This window comes from Lactuca virosa, chromosome 2 (genome assembly GCF_052849685.1).
Source record: "Lactuca virosa cultivar CGN04683 chromosome 2, Lactuca_virosa_CGN04683_v6, whole genome shotgun sequence".
Classification (NCBI taxonomy): domain Eukaryota; kingdom Viridiplantae; phylum Streptophyta; class Magnoliopsida; order Asterales; family Asteraceae; genus Lactuca; species Lactuca virosa.
Window position 1 is genome coordinate 140,167,323 of NC_136427.1, and position 14,459 is coordinate 140,181,781.

Consider the following 14,459-nt stretch of genomic DNA (forward strand, 5'->3'; position numbering starts at 1 on the left):
GAGTCCGAGTACCGATGCCGAGATGGCAGAAATGAGTTGATTTCCATATGCTTCCACCGTTGGATCGATCATGTATGCTATGATATGTACTCGCCCTGATGTGGCTTTTGCCCTAAGCATGGTCAGTTGATATCAAGAGAACCCGGGTAAAGCTCACTAGATAGCGGTCAAGAACATTCTTAAGTAACTGGGAAGGACTAAGGATTAGGTCCTTGTGCTAGGTGGAAGTGATGACTTAAGAGTTACAGGGTACAGTGACACCAGCTTTCAGACCGACAGAGACAACTTCCGCTCTCATTTAGGTTGGGTATTTACCCTTAATGGAGGAGCTGTGACTTGGAAAAGTTCCAAGCAGGAGACCGTGGCTGATTCAACATGCGAGTCCGAGTATTTAACCGCGAGCGAAGTGTCAAAGGAGGCTATATGGTTGAAGAATTTCATTGGAGACCTTGGAGTTGTACCAGCCATAAAGGAGCCCATGGTGATTTTCTGCGATAATGAAGGAGCGGATTCCTTGACCAAGAAACCAAGGGATCATGGAAGATCCAGATATATCGACAGAAAATACCACTTCATCAGACATCGGGTAGAAGAAGGACTCCTCGTCTTCAAGAGGGTATCGTCAAAAGAGAATCTTACAGATCCCCTAACAAAGGGTCTGAGTAGGATTAAGCACGTTCAGCATGCGAGGAGCATTGGTCTGAAGGATGATATTAGTTTTAGTGATTAGATAGATATTTAGAAACTTGTAACAATATAAATGTAATTGACATTTGATGATTAAATGATGAAGATTTATTTATAGGTATTGTTTACTATCTTTTGTCAATTATTTATCATTGTGTTTCACTTTTCCATGTTTTACTTCCCGAATAATTGGATTATTCAAATTATCCTCAATCGATCATACTTTGGAAGTAAGTAATGAATTAAGAATGTCATGAATTGGCTTGTAGATTGTCTAAGTGTTTAGACATAGCAAATGTTTGTTGCAACATTCACGAGTACTCCTGAAATGGGGATTTGAGTATTGGATTAAACCCACGCTCATAGAATTACTTCATGGAATTTATCACGAGTAATTATGAGATGATAATATCGTATAAGCTTTAAACCGAGATATATGAGTTGTTGTTTACGAGTTGGTTGTGCATTGATAATGCGTAAACGCATCAGTAACTTGATTTTATAAAACGTATTGTTGTATATGATTTGATGAGTAAATAGTACAAGCATATAAGTCAAAGTTTATCTGTTCCTTTTATCCCAAGGGGGTAAAAGAGATATCTTCAGCCCCTCGATGATTTTTTGTTGACTTATGTTTCGGGCCCGGTTAGGACTGAATTGATGTGTTCAATTAAGTTCATTATCGTACGAAACAGAAATCGGGAAACACACTGTTGGACATTGAAAATGATTCTATTCCATGTCATTTGTCCATATGATATCTTGCAGAATGGAGGATTATATGATCCCTTATCTGAGGACTTGTAACTGACTAGGTCAGAGTTCGACATCGACTTTTGGGAGCTACGATTGCTAGTCAAATTTTGAGGTCATACTTGCAATCATAGTTATTAGACTTATCCAAGTGGGAGATTGTTGGATTAGGTGTCTAAGCCATAACTATAATTGGTATGTACTTGATTTGATAGTAGCATGGTCCTTTTGGGTTGCCTTTACTCTTACAACTTAACAAGATGAATTTTGGAGAGATAGAGAGAGGTTGATAAATGATTTATTAATGTATTATGAGAATAATATATTAATTAGAAATCATGTTATTTAATTAGTATTTAATTAGAAATTAATTTGGAATTAATTTCGGGATTAAAGGAATTGATTAAAGAAACAGGGGCTATTTTGCAATCACTGATAGTTGTGAAACTGGGCTACTGAACTCCTTAGAATGGAGTGGATGAAAATTATAGGGAGGCCCTATAAGTTTTCGTCCAAGGCTCCTTAATAAGGGTCCATGGGTTGCTTAAGTCTTAACCAGGAAATTAGGGTTTCCTCCAGCAAACTCTAGCAACCCTCAGCTATATAAAGACCCCATCTCTTAGCAGTTTCGGCGAATGCTTGCATTTGTAAACACTAGCTGAAATTCTAAGTGCTATTCCCTCCTCTCTCCTCTCGTCCTCTTGCAAAGGGTATTTGTAAGCCATTAGAGGTGTCACATTTGAGGCACTAAGCTTTCAAGAGTCAAGATCTACAAGGTTTTCTTGTTATTACTACATTACAAGTAAGTTAAACATGTAAACCCTAATTTTTTGATAATTTCGATTTATATACTGGATCCTAGGGTTTTGCTTTGGTATTCAAATTTGCATGTTCAACTATTGAAATCCTAGATCTAAAGTAATTAGGGTTGCATGAACACATAGGTTTGTTGTTATGCTCAAAACCCATCACTATTAATATCGACTTACTCCATGCTTGTTTTAGGTTTCCGATCATGTTTCCCAATTTGTGGTTGATCTAAGGATCCGGGATGAGGAGGCTGAGCGAGTCCTGAAGGAACGGGAGAAGGAGTGGAAGGTGACCAGTGAAAATTTCCTCAAGAGGATTGAGTTACTAATCAAGGAAAAGGCCGAGAAGGAGGAGGAACACATCCTAGAGATTTAGGAGGTGATTGTTGATGCAAAGGCGAGCACGACGGTGGCTATCTGGGAGGCCAAGATCAATTTGGCTGAGGATCTTGATAATTCAGGATCCTGGAACGTAACTGGTTGGCGCGAGGCATTAGCTAAAATAACTGGCAAGCCTGCTACTACTACCGAGGATCCTGGATCGAAGCCTGTGGAAGAGGAGAAGGAGAAGGATGCGGCCGATGATAACCATGCTAAGGTCTAGGCCTGCAAGAAGTTAGTTTGAATAGTTTTTATTTTCGTTAATGATGTAAAACGATTAACTTTTTTGCTGGTGGGTTGGTGTGCAACCCTTTCTGAATGCAATGATTACGTTTCCTTTTCATATCTCTGTCTTGATTCTCCTGTATGACTGTTATGATACTAGGATCCTTAAATAATCAGAATCCTGAAAAATTTGGTTCCTGCAAACAATCCTCAGACAAAATTCTTTAGTGAATCATTTTTAGTATACTTGAATTCTGATAACCAAATGATTTTTACTTAGGATCTTAAAAAAGTTCTGGATCCTTAAACTTTTGCTTAGATTTTTTCGAGAATAAGCATAGATGGAACCTTGTGATGTTAGGAAGAATTTGAATTCATCAGTACCAACCTTCATATGGTTATGATATTACCATGTGAAAGGGTTTTTGCTTCAATACTTTACTGGGAAGGATCTTGTCTATCTTCAGGAAGGATCCTTGTCTTTACACTTGAGGAAAGTCTTCGCTATGAATATTTGTTTGTTTTCTGAGGAGTATCCCATTTTCAGCTAATGTTTATGACACATTTCTTGGGGAAAATCCCAACTTTAGGTAACACGTAGATGTTACGAATATTAATAGTTTTCTTGGAAAATTTTCAAAATTAGGAATTTTTTGGGGAAGATCCCAACTTAGGATAACATGTAAATGTTATAAACCTTAGGAATTTTCTGGGGAAGCTCCCAACATAGGATAACATGTAAATGTTATAAGCCTTAGGAATTTTCTGGGGAAGATCCCAACTTAGGATAACATGTAAATGTTATAAACCTTAGGCTCACACTTTAGAATCTAAACCCATGTTCAGAAATAAGAGGGTTGCCAAGTCACTGAAGCATGAAATGATCCCCTTATTCACATCCCATGGTTAGATATCGTGCGTCCAAGCGAGGTGTATAAACCTTAACTCGTGTGAAAGAGGTAATTAACTCTTTAAACCTTAGAGGTGATTAAGTACCCTTATTCGTGGAGAGATGATCCGTCTCTATTCTTGGGAGATTCACCTTGTGAATCAGCGGATGTTTTCAGTTGTGGGACTCTTGGTGGTCCCCTAAATATAAAGATCCTCGAACGTTCGCCTGTACAGGATCCTTGGGGGTCAAGATCATCAAACATCGGGATCCTCACGGATCAGGATCCTTGAGTGGCAGGATCCTTGAGTGTCAGGATCTTTGATTCTCTACATGCAGCAAACGTTAGCTAGGGGTGGGCGTTATCCTGGCTAACGCCCTTCCAATGCTTATGTTAGTAATGATATTTGAAGAAAATTAATAATGAAAAGCGAAGGATAAAGGATAAACAGCATGCGTACCTTGAGTGTGTCAAGAAATGAATAACCTTACCTACATAAAATAAGCTTTGAGATGTATCGCGTTCCAGGATCTTGGTAAGACATCTCCATCTAAGGTGGCTAACCAGTATGCCCCTTTACCTGCTTCAGCATCTATGAGGTATGGCCCTTCCCATTTGGGAGCTAGTTTACTTGCACTAGGATCCTTGCAATTTTGGAAAGTTTTTCTAAGTACCAAGTCTCCTACTTGGAATCTCTTGATCCTTATGTTTTTATTGTATGCTCTGGTAATCCTTTGTTGATGAATAATAATACCAATCTTGGCGAGATCCCTAAGTTCATCTATGGTGTTGAGATCCTGGACCAAGATCCTGTTGTTGTTCTCTTGGTTTTGGAGTAGATATCTTGCTGTAGGGATCACCACTGTGGTGGGGATCATTGCTTCCATTACAAACACTAATGAGTAAGAAGTTTGGCCCGTAGCTATCTTGGAAGTGGTTCTATCTGCCCATAATACAAAAGGAATCTCTTTTGCCCATCTTCCATTCTTTTAGTTGTTTACTATAATTTTGTTACAGGAATATGCTTGGCCATTGGCTTGAGGGTGGACAAGAGTAGACATCACCATAATTATTCCCCAACTTGTGCAAAAGTCCCTTGTTCTTTTGCTTATGAATTGGGATCCATTGTCGCATATAATTTCAGCAGTGATCCCGAACCTAGTCAGGATGTTACATTTGAGGAAGGACACAACCTCTTTGTCTCTTACTTGCACATAGGCTTCAACTTCTATCCACTTTGAGAAATAGTCACTCATCACTAGCATGAAGACTTTTCCTCCAGGGGCTACTGGCAGTTTACCTACTATATCCATTCCCCATTTCATGAATGTCCAAGAGGGAATGATAGGATGTAGAGGTTCTGCAGGTTGGTGCAGGATGTTGCTATGTCTTTGACAAGCGTCGCATTTGTGTGCATGGAGAAACGAGTCCTTCTTCATCGTTGGTCGGTAGTATCCCGTCCTTAATGATTTGGAACATAAGGATATGCCCCTAGTGTGGTTGCCGCAGTCCCCTTCGTGGATGTCTTTCAGGACCTCTATAACTTCGTGATCTTCTAAACACCTGAGGTATGGTCCTGCCATAGATTTTTTATACAACTTACCTTGGATTAGAATGAACCTTGAGATCCTTGTTTTGAATGCTCTTTCACTTTTCTCTTCCTTATGGATCGTTCCATTTTGGAGGTACTCCATAACAGGTTGGATCCAGGATCCTGAAGTCAAGGAAGGATCCTGGACGTTAGTATCCTGACGTTGGACCGTTGAGTGGGGATCTTCGATTGTTTCCATGTCGGTAGTCTCCCCAAGATCGTGGAAGCCTATAAGTTCCTTGGTGGTATCCTCAATTGTCGGGGTTAATATGTGGATTATAGGGATCCTGGTTTTCGGCGGGATCCTTAAGGGAGATCCTAGATTGGCTAAGGCATCCGCTTCAGCATTGTCTTCTCTAGGAACCTGGTTTAGGCTGAATGTTTCGAATCTTGAGGCCAATTTTTTGAGGAAGTAGAGATATAGAGCTAGCTTTTCTCCTTTCACTGCGTATGATCTATTGAAATAGTTAGTTAGTAGTAAGGTATCAAAGAATACCCGAAGATCCTTGATTTGAAGATCCTTGGCTAAATGTAGTCCCATGATTAGTGCCTCGTATTATGCTTCGTTTTTGGTTGCGTTGAATTCACAACTGACTACCTGGGTAGGATGTCCCCCTGTGGCGATTTTAGTATGATCCCCAAGCCAGTTAATTTTTGGTTCGATGCTCCATCTGTGAATAACGTCCATCTTCCCATGTTTTTCTCTTCTAGAAGCTGTTTGGATTCTGTTTCGACTTCAGCTCTTAGATCATCACTAAAGCCAGCCACAAAATCTGCTAATGCTTGGGACTTTATGGCGGATCTTGGCTCATACTTTATGTCATATGTGCTTAACTTCAAAGACCATTTCTCCATTCTTCCTTATATTTCTGGTTTTCTCATAACATTCTTAATTGGATAGTTAGTTCTTACAATTATAGGTTGTGTTTCAAAATAATGTCTCAACTTAGTAGAAGCAGTTACTGTAAGTCCGAAATTTGCTTGATGTGTCAATCAGATCCAATTGATGGTGCGGAATCCCAATCAATTGGATGATGCAAGATCAAAATAGAGAAGAAGGAGAAGAAGAATAATATGAATCTTGAATGTATTGATAATATGAATGAAGTTCCTTACACAAGATTCACTTTCTCTCTCTAAAACACACCTTGAGTTTCACACAATTAAGAAGCTCCTTTCTCTCTTAGCCGTATCCTCACACGTGCACTCCTCACCCTTACATCTATTTATATGGTACATGGGCCGTAAATGGGTTCACGATCGTGAACCAGTTCACGGCCGTAAACACCCACTTGGGCCATGAACAGATTTCAGTCTTAGACGGAAAATTACAATTGCCTAGAAAAGCAAAGTATAAACCATATTTTTGACTCAACAATCTCCCCCTCGGTTTATAGCTTTCTTTTCTAATTGACCCAACAACCTCCCCCTAAAAATGTAGCTGCCTTTTCTTGTCAATCTTCATTTAGAGCTTGGCTTCAACTTTTATCTTCGATTTCTTCACAGCTTCAAGATGAACTTGATGAATCTTCAATAAATGACTTCATCTTGAGAAGTTGGGCTTTTCTTCAAGATTTGACTCTAAACGCACATTGGGTGTGGAGGCTTCATGTAAAGATTCTTGAAAATTGCGCTTTTAGCTTGAGAATCTCCAGAGAGAACAACAGAGAGAGCTAATATTCTGGATCACTTCAGCAGGTTTATGAATAGCAGCAAATTGATTGAGGAGGCTTCAATGCAATCTGTCACAAAATCTTCAAGTCAGCTTCACCTTGCTTCTGGGGTTGAAAGATTGAATGTTGAAAGAATAGTCTTCATTTCTTGTTCCTTCGAATGAGAATTCTTCGATGATCACGGATGAAGCCTTGGCTCAGAAAATCTCGATACAGTCTCCATGAGTCTCATCTACATCTGAATTCACTTTTCAAGACAAAACAAAACTAAAAGAAAACTTAGCACACAATATTTTTGTATTTTTTTCATATTTTCTGAAAAAAAATAAAACAAAAATAACACTATTTTTGGATTTTTAATTTTCTGATTTTTGTTGATTTTTTGAATATTCTGATTTTTGTTTGATTTTTTGATTTTTTTTTAATTCTCCCCCTAAATTTGTGCATAGAGGAAAACTATGAATAATTTTAACAAAAACAAAAATAATTGGGATCAAAGTTGTAAGACAGTTTTAACTTTGTTTATCAGTACCTTCACCTTCATGAATAGATCTGGTCAATTGCCAGTATTATGGTCCACTTAAACACGAAGAATATTGACAAACTTTTCTAAATAAACCATTTAGCTGACGATGACCACGGGTATTGTTGTCCACTTAAATTAAGCAGCGAGATCTACAGACAACCTCTAAATGGTTCAATTTAGTTGCACTAGAACGTTATCCCCACTTCCCGATATACCATGAGTATCAAGAACTTCCAAAGAACTCCTTACTTTAGGTGAATATACAATTATTAAGGAGAAAGTCAGATTTAGAAATAGGTGCATATGTTGTATCCCAGGTCGGATCTCTTTCAATCACGCAGAGGGGACAACATATGACTAACAGAGATAGAGATACTGAGAGGTAGAATGTTGCATATGTTGTGTACCCAGGTCGGATCTTCCAATAACGCAGAGGGCACATCATATGGCTAGCAGATAGAAAGAATTTCATAGATAAGGAGGTGCGTAGAATTAGAGTTGCATATGTTGCATTCCAGGTCGGATCTCTTCCAATCATGTAGAGGAAGCAACATATGACTAACAGATAGAAAGTAAGAAAAAATTTCCTACATACCTACTTTATCAGAACCCCCCAGTCGCCCTATCAGAACCAGAATTAAGGACATAAGTCCGTATATCAAGGAAAAGTTAAGCTACAGTTCGAGATGCGTATTAATTTAGTGTATCCCGTGGCTTCCCCTGTTTATCTCACTGCTCAATCTACCCAAGCGTCGTATGGTCAGTCCAAACAATCCTATCTAAATCCACACTGTCAAATCCTTCGTGCCTACCAACACATTGAACACGGAGTCTAGACAATTCAGATTCAGTCCGTTACACATGTTTAGACTGCCCGTTATCACTTTCTTGATATCACTTCCCAACATACATATAAAAAAAATTGTCTTCAAAACGAATCAGTTTAAGATAAACTCAGGAGTATCGAGAAGAAAACTCAAACCGTAAGTCACCGATTGAATTTGCATCCAGAAGGTCAGAGAACAACACGCATAATCTCAGAACAGATCCGAAAATTCTTCACATCGTTAAGCACAAAACCCATTTGTGATCCTCTCCTTTTCTTCCTTTCTCGCAAAGGACACATACTCTCAAACAAAGTTCTGATTGTTGTACAGTTGAGAGATGTCTCGTATCATGTGCCTGGAACTGCCACTATCAACAAACCGAAGTCTGATGATATGCCTCCATAGCTGTTCCGACACAGAGCGGGATCAGTTGGTCTTTGGAACCCAATCCATTTTGAAACTGGGTTCACCTTTGTCATCTTTGCAAGGTACCCTCTCCCATGACATATCCTGCATATCACAAACAGAAGATGTAGAAATATTAGAATCATTAGAAGATTTGGGAGAGTGAACCTTTGGTACCCATCTGTAGTTGGGTTTAACCCATTTCTTGTTCGAGCGGATGGGTGCCTTATCACTTGCTTTTGAGCTTGAAGTCGGCTTCTGAGATGACTTAGACCTAACCGGTCTTGGCTTCACTGGAGCATCTCTTGAGCTTGGCTTCTTGGCCTACTTTCCCTTCTTGTCCTTCAGATTTTGATTTTTTTGCCTTCTGTGCGTTCCAGTCGCCATTGCGCGATTGTGACCTTGAAGGGCTTCTTTTGGGGTATCTCCCTCTTGGCGCGTTCCGCCATCCTTGTGCGTAATAGGGAACGTATGCGCAATTTGGACAGTTTCAGGCAATTTGTCCAGGTGTTCCACAGTGAAAACATGTCTTTTTCTTCACATAGGAATTGTTTCTTCCTGCCCCTGGTGGCGTGTCCCTGCCTTGTCGCTGATTTTTCCCACAAGCACACTTGCAACAGGCACTCTGCTTAGCTTGAATTGGTGGCATGTATTTACCAACAACAGGTTTGTCAGAAGTAACTGAGTTAGAAGCAACAGATTCTAAGTTCAAGGAGTCATTGGTTTGACAATCATCAGAATTTGCAGAACTAGAATTAGTTATGTTCTCCTTGTCCTCATCTTCTACTACTTTACATGCACAAGAAGTAGAAGCATCAGAATCGTTCAGCTCAACACTTTCTGGCACAACCACGGCAGGTTTGCCATACTCAAGATGTGCTTCTCTGTCCATTTCTTCTTTGGTTAAAGGGTTAAACGAATAAGTGTGATTAAAAGGAGGAGGAACTTTATCACATTTATTGTTGTATTCCTCTTGAAGTTTCCTAAAGTCCTGAGTCTTGATCTCTAATTTTTCTTTTAGAGGTCTTTGGCATTTTCTAAGGGTATATCCTTCATATTTAAGGTCCTCATTTTCCCTTTTTAGCAAATCAATTTGTTCACGAAGAAACTTAATCGTAGTTTCACAAGATTGAGAGCATGAAACTTCATTGACCGGAATGTTTGAGGAACTCATTGTTTACCAAAAATGCCCTTTGACTAAAAACTCAAAAGTCAACCTTAAAAATCAAATTTAAAAAGTCAAACTTAAAAGTCAAACCGAAAAGCTAAATTTGAAAATTTGAAAGTTAAAAGAGAAAGTCAAAGTTTAAAGTCAAAGGTCAAACTTTAAAGTCAAAGTCAATTTTTGAGGTCAAAAGTCAATTTAGAAATTCAAAAATTAAAAGTCAAAACTTCTGGTTGAAAATTAAATTTGAAAATTTGAAAATTGATTTTTGGGCAAAAAGTGTTAAAAATGCGAAAGTAAGAACCGAGATAAGGACTCCTTTTTAAATTCGGAAGGAATAAAACATGTGGCAAGCTAGATCAACTGGTAAGGCGGAGTGAAGGAGGAGGCAAGACACCCGAGTTCGAATCTTGGCCACCCCAAAACGTTTTTAAATATTTGTTGATGCGCGTGCGAGGATGCTGTGTGCGAGGATATTGCGTGCGAGGACTGTCCGAAGCTGGAAACGATGCTGAGTCGTGAACGAGGCGAGGACCGCAAACGAGGTTGGACCGTGAACCCTTCTCGGTTGTAAACGAACCGTGAACCGCAAACCCACCGAGGACCGTGAAAGCTTCTTCAGTTCACGGTCGTGAAAACTGCTTTGGTTGGCCGTGAACCCTTCTTCGGATGGCCGTGAACCCTTCTTCGGTGGCCGAGAACCCTTCTTCGTATCGCGAAAAAATAGCGTTTTTCACCCTTTTTTGCTCCAAAACTCGATCCAAAACTCGTTTTTATGGAAAATGCAAAGAACAAACCCCCACTATTTTGCCAAGATCTATCCAAAAATGTAAAAATCCTTAACGAAAAAGATCAAATACGCTCCAGATCTGGCCAAATTGATTGATACAATCCAAGCTCTGACACCAACTGTAAGTCCCAAATTTGCTTGATGTATCAATCAGATCCAATTGATGGTGCAGAATCCTAATCAATTGGGTGATACAAGATCAAAATAGAGAATAAGGAGAAGAATAATAATATGAATCTTGAATGTATTGATAATATGAATGAAGTTCCTTACACAAGATTCACTTTCTCTCTCTAAAACACACCTTGAGTTTCACACACTTAAGAAGCTCCTTTCTCTCTTGGTCATATCCTCACACATGCACTCCTCACCCTTACATCTATTTATATGGTACATGGTCCATAAATGGGTTCACGGTCGTGAACTAGTTCACGGCCGTAAACACCCACTTGGGCCGTGAACAGATTTCAGTCTTAGACGGAAAATTACAATTTCCTAGAAAAGCAAAGTATAAACCATATTTTTGACCCAACAATTACCAATGCAAGTATAAGCTTTTCAAGATGAGAGTACCTAGTCTCAGGATCCAATAGGGTTTTACTTACGTAGTATATGGGATGTTGATTCCGGTCGAGATTCTTGGCTAGCACGGGGCTTACTGCGTTCGAGGATACTGAGAGGTAAAGAAGAAGTGGTTCCCCATCTAGTGGTTTCACCAATAGGGATGGTGAGCTTATGTATTTTTAAGCTCTTGGAATGCCTCTTCATGTTCCTGGGTCCACTCAAATCTCTTGTTCTTTTTCAAGATGTCGTTGAAAGGCTTGCATCTTTCTGAGGATCTTGAGATGAACATGTTTAATGCTGCCACTCTTCCTATTAATCTCTGGATATCCTTCATTGAGGCTGGTGATTTTAGGTCAAGGATGCCTTCATTTGTTCCGGGCTTGCTTCGATTCCTCTTTTGGTCACCATGTATCCTAGGAACTTACCCGATCTCATCCCAAAGTGGCATTTGGAAGGATTCAGCTTCATGTTATATTGGTCTAAGATGTCGAAGGCTTCTTCAAGATCCTTGAGGTGATCTTCAGCTTTTTTGGACTTGACCACCATGTCATCAATGTAGACTTCCATCGTGTCCCCCAGCTTTTCCTTGAACATCTTGTTCACCAATCTCTGGTATGTTGCTCCTGCATTTTTGAGACCAAATGGCATAGCAGTGTAACAATAAATAACTGTTGGGGTTATGAATGTTGTGTCCTCTTGGTTAGAGGGTTCCATTTGCATATGTTGGAATCCTGCTGATGCGTCCATGAATGTCAGTAATTCGTGGCCCGCAATTGCATCTATCATGGAGTCAATGTCTGGTAAAGGGAAAGGATCCTTGGGACAGGCCTTGTTAAGATCCGTATAGTCCACACACACTCTCCATTTACCGTTCTTCTTTTGTACCACGACCATATTAGCTAGCCATCTTGGGAACTTCACCTCCTTGATCATGCTTGTTTTGAGAAGTTTTTCTACTTCTTCTTGTATAACTTGGTTTCTTTCGGGTGCGATATTTTTTCTCTTTTGGTGCATTGGCCTGAACGATGGGTTACTGTTAAGTTTATGAGTTATTATGCTTTTTTCAATACATGCCATGTCCTCATGTTTCCATGCAAACGTTTTGCTTCTAGCTTTGAGGAACGTTACAAGATCATGTTCGATTTGTTCAGGCATTCAGGATCCTATGAGAACTTTGGCTTCAGGATCCTCAAGGTTCAGCGGCACTTCCTTTATGTCATGCTCTCTTTCTTCATACACGTCTCGTGCCCCCCGCTTTAATTGCTTGTCGTGGTATTGTTGAGGATTTCATTGATATCCTGTAGCATTCCTTGGATTCTTGTTAGTATCCTATGATCTTCACTGTCCCCCATGGGGTGGGCATCATTACGCATTGATGGTACGTCGATGGGGCGACCTTTATTTCATGGATCCATGGCCTACCTAATATGACATTATAAGGAGATAATGTGTCAATTACACAAAAAATTTGAACAAAATTTACTCCCTCTATGTAGATTAGTAGCTTTATCTCGCTGATGGTGTGTTTAGTTTCTCCGCTGAAGCCGATTAGTACTGAGGATCTTGTGACTATCTCAGATTCCGAGATGTTCATTCTTTTTAGTGCATCCAGGAGTATGATGTTAATTGAGGATCCTCCATCGACGAGGATCCTTCTGATGAAGTGGTTGGAAATATAGAGAGTAATCACTAATCCGTCATGGTGAGATCTTGGACGTCTAGCATGTCCGTTTCGTCGAAGATGATCTCCTTTTAGTTGGTGATCGTTGTGTTTTTTTGTGGTCCTTTTTCCTTATCTGTTTTGGATACCTTGGCATGCCTTTTTGCCGTAGAGTAGGAGGTACCACAAATGTCAGATCCTCCAAAGATCATGTTGGTCACTTTGGCATCAGCCGGGAGGATCCTGGTCTTTCGAGGATCTTTTGAGGATCCTGGTCTTTTTCTTTGGATTTTTATTTTCTTCTCCCAAGGATCTCTTTAAGATATCCTTTGCCCAGAAGGTAGCTGATTTCCTTTCTGAGAGCTATGCAATCCTCTGTGACGTGACCAAAGTCCTCATGATATGCACACCATTTGGACTTTTCCTTCCAAGCAGTGGATTTTTCTCCTTTCCTTGGCCACCTGGCTTTGTCTTTAAGATCCTGCATGGCAAAGATTACACCTGAAATATCCACAGAAAAACAATAGTCAGTAATTTTAGGGAAATCTTCATCCCTCCCCCCCCCCTCATCTTCAAGGGCATTAACCATGTGATGGTTGGGTTTGGAGTAAGGCTTTGACTTATAGGATCTTTGGGCTGAGGAGTCAGCCTTCCTATTGGGGTGATCATAGGAACTTGGTGGGTTTCTCTGGATCTCCTTGTCTTCTTTGAATCTGATGAATCTCAATGCCCTGCTCCTGAATTCGTCCAATCTCCTGCATGGGGTCATTACGTGATCCTCGTAGAAGGGAGAATCCTTCTTTAAGCCTATTTTGAAGGCTTCGACTGCAGGTTCCATGTCGATATTGGGGATGCTCAAGGCTTCCCTGCCAAACTTGTTCACAAAAATCCTAAGGGATTTATGAGGATCCTGAACCACTCGATAGAGATCACTAAAGATCTTTTCGAATGTCCAGCTGCAAGAGAACTGGTTATTAAATAAATTAATCAAATGAGCAAATGACGTGATTGAATAAGGAGAAACATTAAGCATCCATTTTAGGGCAGATCCTATGAGGGTAGAATCAAAGCCCTTGCATAGGTAGGCTTCTTTCGAATGTGTGGGGATGGGAATAACTTCCATCCTCTCCCTATACCATGCTACGTGCTCCTCAGGATCCGTGGTTCCGTCGTATGGCTTCATGTTGGGGGTCTGGAAGCATTTTGGAACTTCAGTGTTAGTTATCACTGGGATGAATCTAGAGATCATGTGACTTGTGGGGGATGCGTCTGGCGCCGGCTAAACTACTCTAGGTACGCTTGAGATCATTTGTCTTAGCTATTGTAGCTCCTTGGTCATGACCGGGCTTAAACCTGTGTCAAGATCCATTAAGTTAGCTGTAAAATTATTATTGATAGAGTTACCAGGATCTCTGTTATTAGGAGTAATAAAATTTTCATTTGGATCCTGAATCTCGCGACGGATCGTTGAGGATCCTAGGGTGTTAAAGTTCAGGATCTTGGGTTGCAAAAC

The 14,459-nt window shown here is 40.0% G+C and overlaps 1 protein-coding gene across 1 annotated transcript; it reads right to left on the reverse strand.

The window, feature by feature from the left end:
- Window positions 1-13,238: 13,238 nt before the first annotated feature.
- Window positions 13,239-14,129, reverse strand: LOC145157814 (uncharacterized). Its single transcript, XM_079076804.1, has 2 exons — window positions 13,622-14,129; window positions 13,239-13,447 (listed from the first exon to the last, which is right to left on the reverse strand). Exons 1-2 carry the CDS (start codon window positions 14,127-14,129, stop codon window positions 13,239-13,241), a joined length of 717 nt encoding a protein of 238 aa, XP_078932930.1.
- Between the last annotated feature and the right edge of the window lie 330 nt (window positions 14,130-14,459).